Genomic DNA, 13,875 nt, shown 5'->3' with positions numbered 1-13,875 from the left:
TGTGCTCTGTGCCTTAGCCCATCGGGTTGATGTACCAGCTGCCCCTGCCCCACAGCTCTTGCTTCCCTTTCTTCTGCCCCAGCTCTTGTGGGAGCCTGTGGGACAGCAGCTGCCAACAACCCCTCCTGCCCTATGTCCTCCAGGGAGCTGGCAGTCCTTGGGGGCTGGCACGGCCGGATCTGGCTGCCGGTGAAGAGAGTGGATGCAAGGATGTGCCACCCATGGAACCCCATCTACCAGTCACTGGCGCTACCCAGCACCTGACAGCACAGCTGTGGGACACCAATAGGTGCCCACCAGGCCCACAGAGCCTGCTTGAACAAGGCATCTGCCTCAAGGTGAGTGTTTTTAGGACTGGGATGCCTGGGAGCAATGACCTTGCCTTGGAGGGAGGGTAAGGTGCTATACCAAGGAGCAGCATGTGCCATGGGGACTCCCACAGGACCCTCAAAACAGCTTCCTTGACTTGAGATGTCTGTTCTCTCCCTGGGCTGTGTTTCTTGGCCTGGAGCCTGCCCCGTCTCAGGCAGCTGGGGAATGACTTGGCAGGAAGGAAGCTGTACTAAGAAATAATCTGACTGCAAGTGAAGGGACTTCCGAGGTAATGAACACTTGACACACAGTGGAATAGCCCTGGAGAGCAGCAAAGCCTCCTGTGTCCCTCTGGGTAGGAGGTTTGTTGCAGTTGGAGGTCTCAGGATGCTGCTTGCAGGTGAGAGCTGTGCTGGAACAAGGCATGGCTCCATTAGCCCAGTTGCTGAGAAATGATGTGGTAATGTGGCCCTGGGTTGATCCAGCACAAAATCTGTCTCTCCTTGTCCTCCCAGTGCAGACAGAAAGGTCACTGTGCCAGTAAATGTGGGAAGACTCAGCTGGGGTTCCTGCTGGGGAAGTGACTTGAGGACCATGGAAGGAAGACACCATAAAGCACAAAAGGAGACAGCGAGATGGCTACTAGGGAGGTTGCTGGACTAGAAAAGCCAGTTGGTTTTGCTCAGCACCGGCTCTCACAGCAATTTGCACAAGCAGCAGAGAAATCACAGCTTCCCTCATGCAACTAAAATTGGACTCTTCACAGCTACCTCTGCTCCCTCCTGTGCAGCTGGCTGCGTGTGGACTGGGGCTGCAGGAGTGGTCACTCCGCAATCACAGGTTTGAAGGGATGTGGGACCAGCTTGTGCCAGGGTCCTGGGCAGATGAGGGGGTGTGCGTGTGCTAATCCCCTGGGAAGGGGGATAAAAAGCACCGTGTCTGAGAACACACAACACCAAGCAGGAAAACTCACAAAGTAGTTTATTGCTGGCAAGAGGGAGTTTTTGGTGAAACACCTCTGACACAGCACTACTGCACTGCTCTTTGAATAAAGAGTTCAGATTTCTCTTCCTTGAGTTATTTTTTTAAACCCTTCATGCCTGTAACATGACCAATCCTTTTCCAGACATGTCTGGTGATGGCACGCTACAACTAGCACACTCATAACGATCCTCATTTGTCTGATGCAGACACGGGTTTGCCCTTTGGGCACAACAGCTAATCCAATGGATTTTCTTCCTCCAGAAATAGGGCACTGCAGTCTGAGTGCTGCTGCTTTAACGCCTTCACAAAGGTCCTTCCCTCAGAGCCTGAGCAGCCCCACCAGCAGCATTCTGACAGCGAGGCGGGGCTGGGGGTCCTTTGTGGAAGGGCCCTGTGGGGACCACTCTTCTGCCAGTTGGTAGCAAAACTCATTGTGCCTGCTGTGGGGTAAGTAAAAGATGGGCTGTGCTGGGCACAACTCTACCATCTTAAAAAGAATGGTTATTCTGGCCTAACCCCATCCTGCCACAATCCATCACAAACCCTACTGCCGAACACCAACTAAACATACATGTTGGTTAATCTATATTAACAGACCAAGTCAAGAAGTCTTCCTGTGTCTGGTGTCCCAAAGCGAGATATTTGGGCTCCTGCAGGCTACAGGAGCTCCACTGCCTACAGACCCCTGAGGGGGGCTCTAACACTTTTTACTTTCAGCACTAACTACTGCCTGAACCACAGAGTGGTGACTGTAGGCTCTTACTGTCAGCATCACCCCTCTGCCTACAGAGGGTAAATGAAGAGCAGCCCCCTCAACAATTAAAGAACCTGTCTCTAACACAAATGGACCTCTACTAATTTGAATCCCTGTTGGGACACTGGTTCTGAGCACTTCTGCTGATTCCCAGTCCAATATTCATACTGTTCCTTGGGTGCTGTTCCAGCTTCTTCAGTGGTATTTACGCCAGCGATGACACTCTAGAAGAACAGGAAAGAGCGTTAGCACAGCACTATGCTCGGGGACTACAGGAGCATGCTTTGCCTAGCAGTGGTGGGCAGGAGACTGACTGCAGCCTTCTCTGTTTATGTGCTGTAATGCTGCACATGACAGCAAGTCCTGCTGGGGAAACTACACAAACACCAGTAAACCCCTTGTCAGTTATGAGTAAATCCGGGGAATGGGTGCTTAGTGTTGGAACACCTCCTCCCTCTGCTTTGTGCAGGGCTTAAAAGTGCTCTGACGTTCCTGGTGCTTTCCAGGGAGAAGCTGTGAACCACAACTGTTATCACCAGCTTTAATTAAACTCCTGCCTACCTAAGCCAGGTTAGCATACTGTTCTCTGAGCTCTGAGACTAGTCTTAACTGTGAAGTGAGTGAACTATTTCAGAGCTTGAATTAACAAGTGGCAAACAGACTTTCCACCTCCTGTAAAAGGTGGAATTGCCTGAAATAAGATAGATACCAAGAAGGAACACTTACTGATGTGCTGATAGTTCCAGCCATAGCTGAGCAGGCAGTATCCAGCCAGCAGCATGGAGATCCCAGCTAGTCCGCCCCTCTTCACATTGATGTATTTGTTGTAATAGCTGTTCCAGGCTGTTGGAACAGAAATGCAAGGGTCAAATCATGTGCAGGTCTTACAGAGTTCACTGGTTTCCAGGTAACTCTCAAAGCCAAATGGTTGGGTTCATTTATTTTTTTTATAAAGATCCAGGCTGCCCACTTGGACCAGGCTGCAGCAAGTACGTTAGGGAAGCGGGACAATTCTGCCCCAAGATGCCAGGAATTTAGCCTCACCTTTCCGCACTCCTCCAAGCAGCCCCTGGGGAGATAAGTTGCAGGTGGCCAGCCAAGCAGGCAGCTCCCCCAGCCTTACATCCATCAGCCGCCTCTCTGAGAGGGGACCTGCATGACAAGAAGTCAGAGCAGTCAAAGGTAGGAAAGTGAGGACAGCTCGCGTGGTGCTTGCGTTCCCTGAGCTGGGTGGTGAGCACGCAGCTGGCATCTGGTACAGCTGCAAGTGATGTGGGCTTGGGACTGACTGCTCCAAAAGGAACAGACAATTGTCTCTCCCACAGAATGATTCGGCTCCACCAGCCTGAACATGCAAAAGCCTGTCTTAAACCTAAACAGAAATGTAAACCATTGGTTTTTCAGGCTGGAGGGTTGGACAGTTAACCTCCTTGGATCCTTACTGGATCACTTTCTGGATAAGCCCAGCAGCTTAGTGTTTCCTTCCCCTCCTCTCCCAGCCACATTACACAGTTTAGCCTGACAGTGCAGAAAATTTCAGCAGCAGAGACTTTTCTCATGTTACCTTGCTGTCCCTCTGAGAAATTGCCCTGTGGTGTTGTCTTCGTGATCCCCATGCCTTCTTGGAATGGCTTCTCTGGAAAAATACTCAGCCCATCATAATTAGGATACAAGTCTGGAAACCACTCCAAGCCCATGGCACCTGCTGGCGTGCTCCTGCCAGAGGCCTGGGGTAGACAGATGGGCTGGCTTTTGGAGGTGTGGAGCAAGAACTGGTGCCGTGCCAGCTCAGTGTCCCTCCTCGCATTCAGGATGGGCTCAGAAACTACAGCCATCTGCTTCTTGCTCTCTTGAAGCTTTTGTATGCTGGTTAGGTAATTTTTGGACGTGCCTTCATTGTGACCTCTGAAACCCTCTGCCACTGACAGATGGAGGTTCTTGGTATGCAAAGCAGAAAGAGGGGGTTTATATTCCACACCAAATTCTAGGTACATCTGTTTCTCTTCTGTCACTGTTTTGTCTATTCCCTCCTGCTGAATGAGGTCACCAGGGCTACTTCTGCAGTCAGCTTCAGGGGGATCTCGATGTATGGGTGTTTTTGCTGCCTTTAAACTCCCACCTCTTCCTCCCTTTGAGCTCGCAGACGCGTCCTCTGCAGCTCCAAGGCCATGTGTCTCCGTGTTTGGGGTTTCTGGAACAGTTATTCCCTCCTGCGGGCCAGGCCAGGCTGCATCGGTGTGGTCAGCAACACCGCCTGAATCCAGCCCTTCCGCAGGTGACCTCTGCGCATTGTGGCTTCCTGCTGAAACGCCCCTGCTCCTGGAACCGCTCTTCTCCCTGATCACCGTGGCACGGTGATTCTCTATTAATATTTTCACTCTGTTACTCAGTTTTTTGGGTATATCTTTAACCTCCTTGGAGGGCAAATCAAGGGACTTGTCTAGGTCCTGCACCGCGGGATCCACCTTCGGCTCTGCACGGTGTCCCTCAGGCTGCCGGCGGAGGTCGGCACCGGACCCTCCACCCGGCTGGGCCACCGCCTCCCAGGGCACCGCGCCGGGCAGCCCCTGTCCCGCGCCGGGGCTGGGCGGCCGCTTGCTGCTCTTACCGGCCGCTCCCGCCCGCAGCCGGCTGCCGGCAGCGGAGCCGGCTCCGCTCCCTGGCAGGGGGGGCCCGGCGGCCGGGCCTAGGCTTAGGCCTAGCTTCGGGCTTGGGCCTGGTGTGCTGCTGGGGACCGGGCTCGGCGCTGCCTTACAGTGCGGGAGGTGGGAGCGGAGCCGCCTGAAGGGCCTGCGGCAGTGCGGGCACAGCTCCAGCCCCGCCGGCGGCGCCGCGGCCATGGCACCACCCCCGCCCCGGGGCCGCTTTTCCGCCAGCCGCCGCCGCCGCCGCCTCCCCCTGTGCGGCCGCGGCTCCGCGCAGCGCGCATGCGCGCCCTCCCCTCCTTGGCGCAGATTGTGACGTAGGGGGTGTGGCCGGCCCGGGGAGGGTTTTGCGCATGCGTAGGAGGCTGAGACGCCGGAAGCGGCGGTTGGAGCGGAGCGGGGGTTGTCTCTCCTTAGCGGTGGGCGGCGGGCCGGGCCGGGCCGGGCCGCATCGCACCGCACCGGACCAGGCCACACCGAACTGCAGCCTCTCGCCCCGTCCCGCCCTGCCTCGCAGAGCTCAGCCCAGCCCGCCATGAGCTGTCGGCAGCCGCTGCCGAGCGAGCGGGGAGCGAGACAGAGGTGGGGGGTGGGGGGACGAACCGGGGTGGGGGAGGGGAGCGCTGCCTGAGGAGAGGCGGCGGCTAGGGGAGGGGGGGGTCCGTGGTTCGGCCTGCGGGGGGACAGCCCCCCGGGCGCCGGAGAGGACGATTGGGGAATGTGAGGGGTGTGTGGCCCTCGAGCGGGGGAGCAGGGCTGGCAGGTGGGAGGAGGGGGGCTTGGGCAGGAGGAGGCGGGAAGGGGGAAGCTGCGGGGATCGAGGGAAGGGGGAGGAGTGGGGAAGCGACCCGCGGTCCCTGGAAGGGGTTAAACTGGAGCTGGGAGTGAGGCGGCGAGGAACATTAAAGGTGTAGCCGGGGGGGGGGGGGGGCGGGGGTTGGCTGCGTTCGGGAGATCAAACGGGCGTGGGGAATGCTGGGGATAAGGGGGCCTTGCTGGCGGGGGGTTCTCGGCTCGGTGGGGAAGGGAAGGAGGTAGGTCCTGTCCGGGCAGAGGACCTGAGGGGGTGGAGAAACAGGAGGGAGAAACAGGAGGGACCGTGAAGCGTGTGAGGGCTGGGCTGTGAGTTCGTGAGATGGCAGGGTAGGCCGTGGGGGATGGAGGTGTTGAGTTTGCTTGTGGGCTGTAGGCGTTTAGAAAAGGAGGCATCTAGAGATGACACGAATGTAGAGAGAGGGGGGAATGTCTCTTCTAGGAAGAGTGGCCCTGGGAGAAGGAGAAGCTGATGGACTGTGCTGGACAAAAGTTGGGAGTGCTGTGGGCATCCCAGGGATGGGAGAGCTGAGAGGCAGCTCCTGGTCTGTAGGCGTGGACCAGATATTGCCAGCTGAGTCTGCTGCTGAAGCTCATCTGCGAGAAAAGATTCAGCTGTAAATACCTCACTTGTGTCTGTTTAGACTCATTTGAGTACATCTTAATTTTTAGCTACCAAAACAGCTCCATCCAATATTTTTGGATAGTCCCCAGCACACTGAGGCCCTGGTTGACCTGTGGTGTTTGTATGGTGGGAAAAATTACATTAATAGTAAAATTCTGTGAACAGCGAGAGACATCGGTTCACAGGGGTTCTAGGCTGCGGTTGGTGGTCAGCTGCTATGAAGCAGCATTGATCTCATAAGAGGATGGCAAATACATTAGAAACATGGAAGGATTTGTCTTTCGTGAGGTGTTTTCTGACAAAACTTTCTTTCCACATGGAAGATAATGTTGCTTAGGAATGTGACTTGACTCCAAATGCTGTTGGAGTGGAGAGACTAAAGAAAGTCACCATAGGTGCTAGCTGCGGGCTCATGTAAGCAAGATGAACACAACCGGGTATTTATTGAAAGTGTGGTCACTGCCACTCTTCCTGGGTGCTTTTCTCAGCCTGTCAGATGTCATTGAAAGTCCCAGGCTTAATTTTAGATGTGCCTGAGTACTGAGAGCAGTTGCAAGGCTGAGAATTGTCACATGGGTTTATTTAGAGAGATGCTCAGCACTGGTTTTAATGGCAGGTGTGAGTCCATGTCCCTTAAACTGATATGAAAGCATCAGCCTGGCTACTTTGTGAGAAACATGGTAGTTTTCTCTCTGTTCTGTAGAGAACAGCTAAAAAGACAATATGAAAGTTCACAGTACATCAGAGATTTAGGTACATCCTTCACTAATTTATCAAGTTTTCATGCCTTTTTTGTAGAGTTCCCTTTAGAGTGCAAAACAGAAGGTATATCAATAAGCTGCTAATATCTTTTTTCTGTCCTTTCTCCCTGAACTTTCTTCAGGAAGAGGAGACGGAATGGCAATGAAGATGACGGTCATGTTCCCCAGACAAAACGTAGTACCAGGAATACTGTCCTTCAGGACTCTTGGGACACTGAGGTGAGAGCCTTCTTGGGCAAATTCAGTTTCCTCTAATGCTAAATTTAAAAAGCGGTTGGAATATTCTGAGAAATTTTATTCATGGAGAGTGGTTAATGAAAACACTTTTTTTCCTTTGTGTATGACATCATGAGGCTTGACATATTTCAGAGATTGAAATCTGTAAAACGTGATTTGGAAATCAGCATGTTTTCCAGTGACCCTGGTTATCTTTGGCCTGAATATTTCTGTTAATATACTTCAAATGCTGTTATGTAGCACCCAAGTAAAGATAGAAGAAATGTATTTGCTGCCACTTCTTGTTTTGCTGTCTGAAAGGAGGTGTAACGTCTCCAGAACTGAGGAGATGACTAGGGTGGATTGCAAGCGCATGTGGTCACTTCGCCTGGCCATGTACTGTTCCTACTTTGCATTTACTTATAGTAACGTGATTGTTTGTGGTATAAAGTCAAAAAACATTCCAACCAGTGCGACGCACAAAGTGCCGGTTGCAAGCAGTAGTGCTTATCTGATGTTTAAAAAATGCTCTGATAGAGCTAGTTAATTTAAGCAAGACTCGCTCGTTCATAGCTAAAACACTTGAACCCAAACTATTGAGTTTCTACTTGTATTTGCCATGGTCTTTTGCTGGACATGGGATAAACTGTCTCTGATTCTCTCATTGCTCACACGACAGGTGTTCTAGGATGGTGCAATTTGCTAGCTATGAGATTTCTTTTTTTAAAAAATGCTGATTTCCAAGCTGCTGCCAGATTTCCTGAATTGTTGCCTGTATTAATCATCTGAAAATTCACTGTATGCATTTCTAATTAGCAATGTAGTTCTGTTGCAAAATATTCATGGAGAAGAGCGTGCAGAGCAGAGGCTCCCTCCTGATATGTGTCCCGAGGAGCTACTGAAACTGATTTCTTTTAAGGTTTTTGAAATATCCTTGTTGGTTTTTGTATAGCCCTTCCACTCTGAAGATCAGTTGTAATGAGTAATTGCAAACTATTGCAGTTATATTGAACTATTAAGTATACTTGACTGAAGAAAATATTTTGTGCTATGTAACTTTGAGCAACGTATCTTTTATCATATGGTAATGGCTTCAAATATACAGTTAGATTTAAAATCACACAAAGCTCAGTATCCCACCCTTCCTTTTGTGAGGGAGATTTTCTTTTAACCAGTACACCTTTACACATAGCTGATGCGATAGTCAGTGGTATTGTATGGAAAATGCTCTAACAGCCAAGGTGTTCATTGCGAAGGAATTTACTGTGATAAAAAATGTTCCTGGTTCCTGTATTGGTGTTTTGCCACAAGTAAGACTTGCCGGGATGAAGCAGTTTTTGCTTCTCGGGTATAACGGGTAGAACCATAAAGAGTTGCTTGCCATCTGACACTGAATCACTTGTCCAACAGGTTAAACACCTCTTCGTGTGTAGAGTAGTTAATGGCTAAACGAGCTTTGTGGCGGGAGGAGGAAGAATTTAGTGTGGAACGAGGGATTGAAGTAGGAGTAATGAAATTAAGAATATCAGGAAAAACCTTCATGGTGAGTGGCAGAAGCACCTTTGCTTGTCATATAAACACTTGGCATTTGACTGGGCAAAGCCGCTAAAATGCAGAAATGGGAATAGTCTTGTAGTAGCCACACAAGAGTGGGTGACCTTAACTCTGTCCTTAACGGCTGTTGTGTTTGGGGTGCCTGCAAGTGAACAGCATGGGCATGAACTGCCTGCCCCGCCACCAGCGAAACCAGGGCAGAGTTCAATTGCTGAAGCTAACATTAAGACTCCTGCTTCATGCATGCACTTGTGTTGTAAAAGTATGTTTTTAACACATTAAACCCTGATGTGCAGGCAAGAAGGCTCTCTTACTGTTGACACTGGAGTGGAGGAATGCGCCTGCTGGACACAGTTTTACAAAAAATCAGTGTTCCCTTTCTTGAGGGAACAAAATTCACAATGGCGTCTACTGATGAACAGAGCTTTTTTGTTGTTGTTGTTGTTGCTTGTTTTCTTGTAATACTGGATCACTGAATTGAGCATGCCCAGAAATTCAAGCCGTGAGATTAAATCAATATTATTTGAATGTTTCTTTAAGGACTTCCTGTGCCAAATGGAGAAATTCTTGTGCTTATAGTGCACAAGTGCTTCCGATTAATGTCACTTTGAAATTCTTGGCTGTTTGTAATACTTTTATTTCGTTTCCTGATACTTTGCCATTTGCAAAGGCAGCTCTTGCTGATTACAAATCCTCACTAGCTTTAGGATATTGAGCTAGGAGAGAAGGTGTGTGAGAGCAATTTGTAACTTCAAAGAGTACATGAGGAAAGAATTGCTTTTCATCTGAGGGCATATGCACGCCTGCTTTTTGTGAAGCATTAGCTAAAGTACTGATTCCTTTTGCCTTCCTTCAGTTGAAAGTTGACTGTTTTCCAGAGGGTGTTTTGCTTGAGAACACAGTCTCGGTATGAAAATCAGGCAGCCATATTACTAAATCTGAACTTGGCTTTCGTCAGGGTCTCTTTCCTTCTTTTTTTTTTTTTTTTTTTTTGTTCTTCTGTCTTACTCTTCGTAGCTGACAGTGATATGTGTAAGGTGAAGGGAGAGTTTTTCTTAGAGGCAGGTCAAACATGGGCTGCTGTGTGATGTTGTCCCTCAGTCCCTCACTTTGAATCCTACTGCTCACATGAGCTAGATTTGGTGCAAAAGGATGTTGCTGTTCTCTCCCACTAGATTGTCCTTTCATCCAGGGTAGACAGCATCCTTGACTGTCTTTTACAGTAGGGAAACAGATTCTCTTCAATCTCTGTCAGTACTGCTTCTTAGCAAACTGCTGTAATGATGTGCAATTCCTGCTCCTCCTGGAACAAGCCACTCCCTCACTCCTAGGTGACAGCCACCCCGGGGTGACAGTAAACTTCTGCTTTGCAGTTCAGTCCATGAACAGGCGCATGATGAAAACACTAGACTAGAACTAAAGCGAACATTAAATGTTAGTGAAGCAGGGCATTTGCCACCGCACTTCACTTCCTGTTCAGCCTGTCCTCCGTTTACCAGGAGGTTAGCTCTGGTGTTTTCCCTGGTACTCGCTTATAAATTCAGCGAAAGCCCTTCCTACTCTCCTGTCGTAGTTAGGCAGAGTTGTAGTGGATCCTCTGAGAGGCCAGCTGCAAGCAGCTGCTCTCAGGAATTATGAGAATCTGCAATTGTGCTCTGCAACCTGGGGAATCACCAATGAAAAGCCGTTTGCTCTGATTTTCCCTGGGAAGGAAGGGAGTCTGCAGTGTCCTGACTAGCTCTTTTCCTTCCTGAACAACTTTCTTCTGTAAAACCTCATTTCTTGTGGTTCCTCTTTGTTATTCTGACTGATGACAGGATTCCCCAGAGCTTGGAAATACCGCTGTTTTATGTGTGGAGGTTGCTGACGCACAGCAGCAGTTGCTTCTCTCAAATCAAAGGTTTTTGTCTAGCGTTGCAGCTATGTCACTCTACAGGATTACACTGTTGAGGAAGGGCTAGTCTTAAATTCTAATTAAAACCAGATCATGCCTCTGTTAAACTCATCTTGAAAGATTTTGAAAGCAGCAGGGACTGAATGACTGTTTCTTAAATTCCTGTCATGAATGATCAAGATACTACATCACAGATCAACAGACTAATACATTTAACAGGACATTTGTTTGGAAATTATTTAAAACTTCTATAACTGCTCAGTGTGATGTTAAGAGGGGCTAATGAGTCAGGTAAACTGTGAAGATGTCCTTTTGATACTTAAAGAACTCATAAGCTTTCATTGGGCTCCTTTCCTTTGCCCTTTCACTTAAAACTTTTGTTTCATTGTGTAGATGCCTGTCATTGCTGACATGATGACTTTAAGGATTCTTTTTTTGTCTAATTGTAGTCCAAATGCGTAACAGAATGTGCACCACAGCCTGGGGAAATGGTAGGTCTTTGACGTGATTTGGGCAATAAACGGGCTTCACGTGCTAGTGAATTTTTGCATTAGAGAAATGGAAATAAAGAGGGTATGACAAACCAGATCTGTCAACAGCCTTAGATGTAGGAAGCACGTCCCAGGACACCACCTCTGTTTTAAAAAAATTAGACGTGTATAAAATAATAATTACTAACAGCTCTAAAATGTTTGTTAAGATGTGAAACTTTAGCAGTAAGTAATACAAGGTTCTCATTCCGATTTTTACCTTGATTTTCAGAAGGTGGCTGTAACGAAAAGCAGTAAGGAACACAGACTAAAAGGAAACAAAGTGTCCTGTGCGGTGGGTTTCTCTCCAAGGCTGCTGTGACTTGTTCAGCGTAACAGCATTGCATTTCAATGTCTGTGCTTCTATGCAAAATGAGATGGTCTGGCAGGCACCATTTCGTGGCTCCTGTCTGTCCTGATGTTCTCTCCCTCTCTAGTGTTAGCAGCGTTAGGAAGAGGAGCTGGTTGCTCATGTAGTTACATCTGCTGCTTCCTCGAGAGTGACTTCACGTGTGTTTTGTTGTTTTCTCCTTGCTAGCTGAACCTAACACGCCAGCACGGGTGCGGCCTCAGTGCCATTGCCTTGCTTGCTGTACTACAACAGAACTGAAGCGTTTTTGGTGCTTAGCAAAACAAGGAAATTTATATGGTCGAATTGTCACGATCGATTGTGGAATCAGTGCCGTGGGCTTTCCAGTTGGCATTGAGATGTGGTCCACCTCAAATACTCATATAGTGCCTTCCTGGGCCTTTCTCACTGCTTGTTGACAGACATGTCGGGTGCAGTTTGCACCGTTCTTCAGATTTACTCCAAAGTGAGGCCTTCTGGGTATGGTACTGATTATTAAATTACTGTGGACTTCTTTAAATTTGTCTTCCTCTGCTGTGCCCACCAAGCTTCGACTTCTGTGGTTTTAGTTTAATACTTACAAAAATGTGGGGTTTTCTTAAGCTGTTGTCACTTAATTAATGCTTGCTGCTTTTGTGAATTTACTACTTATGGGATGGCAAAGTAACACCTAAACATGTGCAGTGTTATCCTGAACAGCATATCACAGAGTAATGAAATATATCAGCTGTAACTAATGGAACCTTTCATTAGCAGCCCTTAAAATGGTGTAAACCAAACAATTTTATGTCTTTGAAACACTGAAAATGATGGCTAATGCTCTTCCAATCATTACCATGAAATGTGTTTATTCTAAATGCTGGTATATGAGCCCTGCCCGCTATGCGACCTAAGTCATGAGTTCTCTTTTCCGCATGTGGAAGTCTTTGATGCCTGTCGCTCTTTCACCATCCCGTTAAGTAAATTGTTATGGAAAACTACCAGTTAACATTGCCGTCCCAGTACTTAACTGGGAGAGGAGTGGCTGTATGTACGTCAAGGTGTTCAAAGACTTAAAATGGGTATCGTGTCGCATTTGTTCTTAACGGCCTGTTGCTTTGGATGCTCTCAACCTCATTTTAGAAAGATTGACTTGTAGTAAAATGCTTTGCATGGTGCTTACCTAAAATATCTGCTAGAACAGAAGCGATAAACTCTTCCTCATGTCCTGCCTGCCTTTACTGACACATGCAGTTCAGTAGGAATGTTCTTTATTTTCCAATTCTCGGATGAATTCAGCAAACTTCACTAGTGCTAACGTGGGTCATGGGGGCAGAGCTGGTGGGCCTGAAACCGAAAGATTAAAATCCAATGTACTGGAGGTCAGCGAACCTCTGGGTGAAGGTTTGCTCATCCCTTCAGCTCTGACGCTTTTCATGTGTTTGCAATAACGGAAGCTATGAATGCCAAGAAAGCACTTGGTGGATTTATGTTAGTCCATCAGGCTGAAGGTGAGCCTGGAAATCTGGAAGGGAGGGACTTACTGTAAAGATTGTTTGCTTAACTGAGGTGTTTCATTATGGACAGGAGAGAAGACTGTGTGATTTTTGCTGTTAACCTTCTCTTTGTCTCAGTCCTCCAGCAGCGATAGCGGCAGCAGCAGCAGCAGCTGTAGTAGCAGTAGCATCAACAGCCCTGACAGAGCGTGCAGTGCAGAAACCAGCCTAAACCCGATAATTGCAGGATCCAGTCCTGTCTCCTCTCAGTCCTTCCATGAGCAGTCTGCACTAAGCCAAGGTCCTTACTTCCACATCAACCAGATCCTGAAGGAGGCACACTTTCACAGCTTACAGAGCCGGGGACGCCTTCCTACATGATGAACCAGCAGTTCCCCGCCTTCTGTGAAGGGACAGCACTGTGTAGATTTGATATTTCAACTTAAAAGTTTGTTAAAATGGAATTGCACAAAACGCCTGTTGCCTTTTCAGTCTATATTTGAAATAACAGGTTAACAGGAAATTGTTTACTTGTGGTTTGCTGCACTATTGCAATGCAAAAGGGGCTTTGAAGCAATTTTTATAGGATTCTTTTTGGGGTGGTTACAAAGTTCATGTCGAGGAGACTGAGGAATCCACATCTGTGTGTAGGATTGCAAAATGTCCAATTCCAATCAACTGCCTAATCTGTTAGCAATTTGTTGCTTTATGTAAAGTTCTCTCAAACATTCATCTTCAGTTTTATAAGTCTTTTTTAATTTCAATAAACTAGTAAAAATTTATTTGGCAACATAATTTTTTTTGAGCATTTAGAGTTAAAAGACAGTAAGCATAGGTGCTGTTGCTGGAATCCCTTAGGACTGCCCCAGCTGCAGGCTCCCCACCCAGCTCCATGTGCGATGAGCCTTGTCTCTCTGGCTCTTTGCTGCAGTACTGAAAATGTGAAACTAGAATGAGGAAGGC

At 48.2% G+C, this 13,875-nt stretch overlaps 2 protein-coding genes across 4 annotated transcripts; one reads left to right on the top strand and one right to left on the bottom strand.

Annotated features, from left to right (window-relative positions):
• Positions 1-1,275: 1,275 nt before the first annotated feature.
• On the bottom strand, positions 1,276-4,984 carry MTNAP1 (mitochondrial nucleoid associated protein 1). The gene is made up of 4 exons (XM_064467107.1): positions 3,615-4,984; positions 3,095-3,202; positions 2,777-2,893; positions 1,276-2,274 (listed from the first exon to the last, which is right to left on the bottom strand). Exons 1-4 carry the CDS (start codon positions 4,888-4,890, stop codon positions 2,246-2,248), a joined length of 1,530 nt encoding a protein of 509 aa, XP_064323177.1. The 5' UTR covers positions 4,891-4,984; the 3' UTR covers positions 1,276-2,245.
• A 59-nt stretch (positions 4,985-5,043) lies between these two features.
• On the top strand, positions 5,044-13,694 carry VCF1 (VCP nuclear cofactor family member 1). Of its 3 annotated transcripts, none has more exons than XM_064467110.1 (4): positions 5,044-5,277; positions 7,017-7,113; positions 11,321-11,383; positions 13,051-13,694. In XM_064467110.1, the coding sequence occupies exons 1-4, from the start codon at positions 5,231-5,233 to the stop codon at positions 13,291-13,293; spliced, it is 450 nt and encodes a 149-aa protein (XP_064323180.1). In that variant the 5' UTR covers positions 5,044-5,230; the 3' UTR covers positions 13,294-13,694. The 3 variants fall into 3 exon arrangements, with proteins under 3 accessions (XP_064323180.1, XP_064323181.1, XP_064323182.1); XM_064467111.1 differs by lacking the exon at positions 11,321-11,383 and adding an exon at positions 11,008-11,049; XM_064467112.1 differs by lacking the exon at positions 11,321-11,383 and having other exon boundaries at positions 5,046-5,277.
• Positions 13,695-13,875: the final 181 nt, after the last annotated feature.

The sequence above is a fragment of the Phalacrocorax carbo genome, chromosome 16 (genome assembly GCF_963921805.1).
Source record: "Phalacrocorax carbo chromosome 16, bPhaCar2.1, whole genome shotgun sequence".
Taxonomy (NCBI): Eukaryota; Metazoa; Chordata; class Aves; order Suliformes; family Phalacrocoracidae; genus Phalacrocorax; species Phalacrocorax carbo.
The sequence above is the reverse complement of the archived record's forward strand: the minus strand, read 5'-3'. Positions and strand labels throughout refer to the sequence as shown.